Source organism: Vicia villosa, linkage group LG3 (genome assembly GCF_029867415.1).
Source record: "Vicia villosa cultivar HV-30 ecotype Madison, WI linkage group LG3, Vvil1.0, whole genome shotgun sequence".
Taxonomy (NCBI): domain Eukaryota; kingdom Viridiplantae; phylum Streptophyta; class Magnoliopsida; order Fabales; family Fabaceae; genus Vicia; species Vicia villosa.
In genome coordinates this window covers 52,692,223-52,700,709 of record NC_081182.1, presented here as the reverse complement: position 1 = coordinate 52,700,709, position 8,487 = coordinate 52,692,223, and the positions used below count along the sequence as shown (strand labels likewise).

General features: G+C 30.3%; 1 protein-coding gene across 2 annotated transcripts; it reads right to left on the bottom strand.

The window, feature by feature from the left end:
• Positions 1 to 4,722: 4,722 nt before the first annotated feature.
• Positions 4,723 to 8,248, bottom strand: LOC131655718 (centromere/kinetochore protein zw10 homolog). 2 transcript variants are annotated; one of them, XM_058925539.1, is made up of 6 exons: positions 7,880 to 8,248; positions 7,617 to 7,782; positions 6,679 to 6,774; positions 6,226 to 6,303; positions 5,879 to 6,037; positions 4,723 to 5,237 (listed from the first exon to the last, which is right to left on the bottom strand). In XM_058925539.1, the coding sequence occupies exons 2-6, from the start codon at positions 7,689 to 7,691 to the stop codon at positions 5,046 to 5,048; spliced, it is 600 nt and encodes a 199-aa protein (XP_058781522.1). In that variant the 5' UTR covers positions 7,692 to 7,782; positions 7,880 to 8,248; the 3' UTR covers positions 4,723 to 5,045. The 2 variants fall into 2 exon arrangements, with proteins under 2 accessions (XP_058781522.1, XP_058781523.1); XM_058925540.1 differs by lacking the exon at positions 7,880 to 8,248 and having other exon boundaries at positions 4,724 to 5,237; positions 6,679 to 6,770; positions 7,617 to 7,730.
• Between the last annotated feature and the right edge of the window lie 239 nt (positions 8,249 to 8,487).

Here is an 8,487-nt window from a genome sequence, read left to right as displayed (position 1 = left end):
CAGCTATAACAAAAAGTTGCCGATGAGCAGTGGATCGAGTGACTTAGGACACGTCACCATGCTTGATAAATATGATGATATATCTGCTTTAGGAGGAAGTTGAACTTCGAGAAAAATGACCAGTGATATAGATCCTTGGATCAATAGAAATTTGAGTGTGGAAATTCAAAGGAATCGAAAATCGATTCCCATAAACGATGTCATTCTTTCGTTATGAAAAAATGTTTGGTGAAACGATCAGATGAGATCTTGGATCGGTGAAGCAAGTTTCTGATGCGGCAGAGATGGGGGCTGGCCTGCAAGGGTATCACTCCAACGCTCAAGTAAGATTGGAATTAAATACCTGAAATGGCGTGCTTCACACTTATATATTAAAAGCGGTTAAAAACGTTCACGTGTGATGCAACATGTCGTGAAAATAGTCGTTTGATTGGATCAGACAGTGATTAAAGCATTTAAGTGCAAAATTTATATGTTTCTAGTAAACAAATGTCTACTTGTTCCACGTACCATTCCACTTGGAATTCGATCTTGGACTCGTGGTGTAAGTCTTTAGGTGTAATTTGATCTCTCCTCTTACACACATCCGGTAACCCTTTACGGCATATTCCTATGGCAAAATTCACCGTTGGGTTGAAAGTTATTATCATAAAGATCATGTCTATAAATTTTAACATCAATAGAAAATCATTTAACATGTCAATGAGATGCATAAAAATTAACGTCTTACAAATGTTTATGGGAACAATTAATTTTGATAATTCTCTTTATCATATCAAATTATTTTTTATTGATGTTAAATTTTATATACATGATATGATCTATATGATAATAATATACTTCAATCCAATTATAAAATTTGTCTTACAGATATGCAGTAAAGAGTTATAAGAGGCATCATAATATTAAATTTGATACCTTAGTGTCAGTTGATCCTGACTCATATATATATATATAGTTCAGGATCAAATGACACTAAAGTGTCAAACTTAGTAACATGACACCTCTCATAACTTTTCGCTCCATGTCTGTATAACAAAATCCACAATTGAATTGAAAGTTATTTTCATATAGAACATGCATATAAAATTTCACGCTTATGAGAACTTTAGCTATAATAAGAACTGCAAACTTTTAATAATATCTTATATTTATTTAATGACTTATATTTGCTTTCGATTTTGAAATATTTATTTAATGATTAGGTGAATAAGATATTTATTTAATACTCCCTCCGGTTTCAAATATATGCAACAAAAAAAAATCTATGGTCTTAAAGCAAATAAAATCTACATTTGCTACATTCAATGTCAGTATTTCAAATATACTCCTATAATTTTTTACATTTTAAATGTTCGTAACTAGTGTTTTAAAAATCAGACCGAAACGGCCGGTCAAACTAGGAACCGGAGGGGTCACCGGTTTGGTCTGATTTTTGGACCATATATGCTATTGAACGGGTGAGAATCGGCCAAAACCGGAAAAAAATCGGTGAACCGGCGGTTTTAGAAAATCGGTGGTTCAAATGCATACTTTTTTTCCGCACAAAATGATGTCGTTTCATATTTTTTTTATAAAAAATATAATTAAAATATAATTAGACTTTATTCAACCTTATTTGGAACAACTTTTCCTCTATTTGCAATTAGACTTGGTTTTAAATTTATTAAAATTTATATTTTATATTATTTTGTTGTGAGTGATGATTATATTTAGAATTTGAATGTAAAAAATAAACATGTGAAATTATGATAATTTAAAATTGTATTATTTTGTAGGTGTTATGATATTTTTTAGAGACTAAGTCATCCGGTTCGACCAATTTAATAAATATATAGTATTACAATAGAGACCGGTTTATTCAACCAAATTATCCGATTTAATCCGATTAAGTCATGCGGTTCGACCAGTGACCGAGTGGTTCAACGAATCAGTGACCCAGTACTCTCACCGGTTTAATGACCGGTCTGGTTTTTAAAATACTGTTCGCAACAATTTCCAAAGCGAAAAATAGGGATAAAATTAGAAAAACCGTAAGAATTAAATGCATTGAGACATCCTCCTTAAAGGGTGAACTTTTTTGCAAATTTACTTATATTTGATACTGGAGGGAGAATGTATTTAAAATCTTATTAATTTAAATTCAATTATTAAAAGTTCTTGGTTCTCATTTGATACGTCTCGCGCGCATATATATATATATATATATATATATATATATATATATATATATATATATATATATATATATATATATATATATATATATATATATATATATATATATATATATATATATATATTAACTTTGAATTATATGCTTTTCTTCCTTAATATAAATACATGATTAAGTAGTAGAATATTTTCAATCCATTAACGTTGTCAAGTCCATTTCAAATGTCTCTCCTGTATTATGATTCCCCGGTACCCTGCAAATAGTCAATTTTAATTGCTTTCAACACACGAGAGAAGGAAAATAAAGAGGGAATATATAGGAGCAAGATATTTAATATTCAAACTTGACAAAATGAGTTATGTATTGACAATAATCACCATTATAAATTTCGCTACCATTATAAATTCTGAATATATAGGAGCAAGATATTTAATATTCAAACTTGAGAAAATGGGTTATGTAATCACCATTATAAATTCTGCTGCTATTATAAATTCTTTTATATCATATTATAAAATTTAAATTATTAATATGATATGGCTGAATAATTTATTTCTATTAATTTTTAGTGTAAAAATATCCGTCCTTAACCATTAAACTTTTTAAACTTTTATGGTTCAATTTTTATTATTCTGGTTTAATTGCCCACATATTAGTATAAGCTATTCATAAGATATTTTCCAAATTATATTTTTAACTATTAATTTTAATTGAAATTTATATAAAAAAAATTGGTTGTGAATGTGTTAATTGACTTGGTGAAGAAAACTAAAATAACTTGTCTTATTTTTAAGATGGATTTTTAAAAAAACGTATGATTTAATTAGTTGACTTTGTATGGATTATATACTTATCAAATTTGAGTTTAATAATAAATGGAGATCTTAGATGCATGCTTTTGTGTTTGTTGAGAATCTTGCCTTGTTGATAAATAATTGTCCTATTTAAAAGATTAACATTTCAAAAAGAGGTTTAAAGTAAGGAGATTTCTCTAGTTGTGCTACTTTTCCTGCTTGTGGCATAAGGTTTGAGTGAGTTGTTGAGATGAATTTTTTCTCTAACTTTAGGGCGAGCTCCTAGAATCTAGTGGTCTTTCATCTTCATTATGCAAATAATACTTTAATTTTGGTTAAGAGTGAGAATAAGTCATACCAACCGATAAGATTTATGGTCTAACCTATACAGGTCCAAATTAGATTAGTTTTTTGTAAAATTAAAATTTTAAATTTATTTAAAATCATTAATATTTTTTAAAATAGATAAATAATGTTTAAGATGTTTGAAATCAAATCAAGCATCTTTTATCAACTAAAGCACTTATATTTTGATTAACATTATATTGTGTTAAAATGTTTGAATTGATAAAAGATTAAAGTATATAAGAGTGTTTGGAGGTCGGTTTGTTTTGATTTCGAAAGAATTTGATGTCTAAATTGATGAAAAATATATGAATTAGTTTGGATTGAATTTGCACATTTTTGTAATAAAACCTAAACCGAACCAAACCAAGAAACGATGGATTGATTTGGATTGGGTTGATCAGATACATTAAAAAATGTGCAAAAATATTTAATTTACATAAACTAATTTTCCATAATAATATAAAATTACTAATTTTTTTCGTGTCTCCATACAGGTTCTGAATGTCACAAAATGACGTTTCATTTTATTTTGAATCAAGGATTATATTAATTTAAAAAACAGCGATCAATAGGATCCAACCCTCAAATTAACAAATGCAACAAAATCTATAGCTTAAGAAAATAAAATGTTAGCTATATGTGATCTAAACTTAGGACTAGTCCACCCTCTATATACTATAACGTTGATGATTTTCTAATTAATGATCCTATTATTTGCATTATGACCAAAAGAAATATCATTACAGAGTTGCCATATCTCGTATAGTGTTTATGCAAGTGCCATATGCATTAGATCATCCCTCCATCCTTTGCCAGTGCAATAGAATCCATTTCAGTTCCTGCTCCCACTCACAAGGATCATGTTGAATCCTAAGCCAGCTTAGAACTTTACTTCATATTCTCTTTAATTCCACACAGGTGATCAATTGTTTCAGCTTAATCACAAAATAGACATTGGGTGTTAGCAACACTACTAGAAATACACATATTTCCTGCGGAATTACCTGCGGATTTTTGCTAAATTTCCGCAGGAAAAGTGTTTCCTGCGGTTTTACGTCCCCAGCTAAAACCTTCGTGGGTAATATCTTTCGCAGGTAATTCCGCAGGTATTTCCGCAGCTAAATCCGCAGGAAACAATTCGCAGATAAATCCGCAGGTAAATCCGCAGCTAATTCCGCAGGTAAATCTGCAGGAAATGTATATCCGCAGGTAAATCCGCAGGAAATTTCTTTCTCAAATTAAATAATTTTTTATTTTAATAAACTTTTGAACCATTATATATATTTAACTAACTATAATATAAAATAAAATTATAATTTTCAATTTAAATTAAACTTTTCATAGAACATAATTGATAAGAAGTACTTACATAGTCATTAATAAAAATCAAGTTATTACTAATCATTTGTCCATCAAGTTAAAAAGATAATACAATCCAAAAACTAAGTCAAAATGAAAAAAAAGTACAAATCAAATCTTTTTCATCTGTTTCATCGACGCCATCTTCATTTGTGTACTCACTTTCATTAGTGGGTTGTGGTGGATGAGAAGAAGGCCCAACAAATCCTAAATGATTCATTAAAAATGAAATTTTATTATTCGCTTCGGCTATCTTTTCTTCTTGTCGATGCAATTGTTGCCTCATCACCATCTTCTCTTGTTCTTGTCTTTGCAACGATGCATTTAAAGCATGGACTTGACTTCTCAAAACATCAACCTCTTGAGAGTCACTTGAAAGACTTGAGGGTTTTTTGATACAGAAACCAAAGTCTTAGATGCGGTTCCAAGACCAAATACCCTATTACCCATATATCCAAATCAGGTGGCATTTCATTAGTTGGTTGACTATCAGCTTCGTCCTCTCCTGGAATAGTTGGCTTCTGAGAAGAAATCTCCAACTTTTTCTGTTCAAATTTATCCTAAAAGAAAATTGAAAAAATAGTAAGGAATTAAATTCAATAAAAGTTATATTTTCCAAAAGACTTGTGTGCAGATTTGAAATTCAATCAAATTAACACTTCAACCATATTCACTAACAACCATGCCACCTCTTTGAACCAAAACTAACTCAATCATATGAACAAAAATATGAGTCAATTAGCAGGTATATATTTCTTAATCTTCATAGTTATTTACATATATAATCTACTTCATTTTCTGTGTTTTTGAATTAGTTTCTGTTGTATAAATTGCAGGTTTAATAAGATTGGTAAAAATTGCAACTTTTTCAATATAGTATTACTTTTCAACATTATTTTATATCACATGCAATTATATAATATATATTCTAGACATACATTGCAATATGTGCATGAATTCGAATCTCATACCTAATTCTAATTCCAATTTAAGCACCTTAACTCAATCATATGAACCAAAACTAACAGTTTCACTTTTCTGCTTACTGCTTTCTAACATCATAACTAACTGAATTCAAATTCATCACCAACCTATATTAGAAGTCTAATACAAATGCACCAACCAAGATATGTATTAGACTAACTTAAATAAAATGGTACAACTACAAGCATTAATTAGCTAACTTATTGTAAAGACATACCTGTAAAGTCTCATTTGCAGCTATGTCATCTAGGAGAAGTATATCTCTAGAAATTCTAGAGAAAACTGATTCTAATACTGTACACATGCTTTTCCTGTAAGTTGAAGGAAGCAAAAATGGTTCCCATATGATATGCACTTTTTGCAGAATGAAAACAACCTGATCAAGGAAACTCAGTTTATGTCATTTGTTAGAATAAAAAAGGTCTCATTTAATACTTGTAACCTATTGTAACAAATGCCCCACACTGTAGCTTGCATGCAGAAAAAAGAAACATAGGAAGTAAGAGATAAAGCAACTATGGGGCCGCATATGACAATGTGCACACACTATATTAAAAAAATAACCTGATCAATGCTGAATTTAGCCGACTCATATTGTTGCATTTGATGAGTATTCTGAAATCCATCAGCACTATCTATAGCCTAAAAAACATAGTCGAATATGGGAATTAGCAGATCAGAAAGGCAAGTGTTAACCAAAACTAAGTGATATCCTACACAGATGCTGCATGCATTTTAACAAAGGCAGTACCTCCTTCAAGTTATAAATAACAAGCTGATAGACTAAAAGATACTGAGGTAATATAGCATCAAAATGAGTGAGTTAAGGAAAAAAAACTAGTTTCCATTTGATAGACTAAAAGATAAAATTGAGATTTGGCCGATATAACATTGAATAATCCATACTAACAAAGACATCAATTAGAAGAAAAAAATGATTTTGTTCACCAAAAAAAAATTATTCAAATATTGTGAAGTCATTCATGCTTAGTTATTCAGGTATGTTAGTATGTATACCTCAAATGCAAATCCAAGTATCTCCTGGAAAAGATAAAGGCAGTCATTATGCATCAGAACAGCAACTTGATTGAAGCTACCAAGCTGCCTCTCTAGCTTCACAAATCAAAAACAGAAGTATTACTTTTGTGACGCATCTACTTGATTGAAAAGCACCATAGTTGGTAATCTAACTTATCTAGGCTTTATGTGACGCATATAAAAGCAAATTAACTTACCTACCCTTTATATATTTATGTATATACATATATATATACCCACTTCACACAAATCCCAAAATGACCTTTTTGATCCAAGTATAAAATACTTTGTCTTTAGAACTATTTGAATACTTTTGTTCTGTCACTGAACTAGGACTTGAAACTTTTAAGTTCTAAGTATGTAAACAGTATAAATCATAGTCTTTCAATTAATCTAATGGTTGAAACTTTGGATAGAAATATTGACAATCAAATAGTGCAAACACAATTATTTCCAACGCATAGTGTTACTTGAACCATGCTTTACATTGTATTTGGTTCTATGATGTAGTTTGACCATAAAGAATTAGTTTCTATGTAATTGACACAATGGAAACACTTACACTATTGCTAAAATGGCTAGGGGCATGAATTTTGAGAGATGGAAAGGTGAATAAGTACTATCTTTGATATAACTAATGTTGTGTAAAAGTGATCCATATATTAACCATATATAGGCTACAACACAAGCATGAGTAACACATACAGAGCAATGGACTTAGAGCTAAACGGGGTCTAATAAACCCGAACAGAAACTAATACTCAACAAACCCTAAGCATTGTCGAAATCCGTGATCAATCTCTCGTGTTCTTATGAACACCTACTTATCTGATTACTTTATAATATGGTTTTCTACTCAAACAAAACATGTTTCTATTGATATCAAAAACAAAGGAGAGAACCATAAAATTACATACCTTCAAAAAGTCTTCAAAATCAACATCATTGGTAAAATCATTGCCAGATTCATTCAAGATCCCCCTAATCTTCATTATACATATCTACAAACGCCTTTAGTTTAATCATCAAAGATGATAAATCTCCAAATGTAACCTTCCCATTCTGATTTTTGAAAGACACAAACTACACCACCACAAAGAGAAACATGCAAAACATCAAACTTAGTAATGAAATTGGATCAAAATATCCACTGAATAAGGAAACAAGAATTTGATCTTACTTTTGATTTGAGGCTATGAAGTTCAACCTGTGTAAACTGGCTTTGAAGCCATTGATCAGATACAATAAAACCCTCAAATTTTGAAATGTTGAGGGGAGCCATATGTTTATCCTAAAGGATGTGCTAAATGGAGCAGAAAAAGTCCCCGTTCTTTGCCTAGAGTCGCGGCGGTGGGAGGCAGTGAAAGGGTGGCCGGAAGTGACTGTCAAAAAAAATCAACGGTTCAAGTTGAAGGTCACGTGATGATGAACACGAAAATAAGCTCCTTTCTTCGATTAGAGGTGCGGTGGTCGGAGGGAGAGGAAGAAGGAGATTCGGCGGCGCTAGGGTTTTCAAGGAGAAGGAATAGAGTAGAGTGTGTTCACGTTTCTGCAGAATGGAAAAACGAAAAAGAAAAATGGAAAAAGGGAAAAATGGACCGGGTTAAATTTAAGCCCAAATTTTCTATCAAACACGTTTAAAAATTTAAAAATACAAAACAAATGAATAACTATTTATTCTTCTTCAAAATAATATAGTATATTAAATTATCATTATCAATGATTTAATTTCAAACACATCCAAAAAATACTAAAACAGAATTTATAAATTTCAAAATATTTTAATTA

Excerpts from the sequence above, each read along its gene's own strand:
- LOC131655718 (XM_058925539.1), bottom strand. The coding sequence starts at position 7,691 with ATGAAGATTAGGGGGATCTTGAATGAATCTGGCAATGATTTTACCAAT. Across the intron at positions 6,775-7,616 it reads ATTTTGAAGACTTTTTGAAG|CTAGAGAGGCAGCTTGGTAG; the intron begins GTATGTAATTTT and ends TGATTTGTGAAG. Across the intron at positions 6,038-6,225 it reads CTAAATTCAGCATTGATCAG|GTTGTTTTCATTCTGCAAAA; the intron begins GTTATTTTTTTA and ends TTCCTTGATCAG.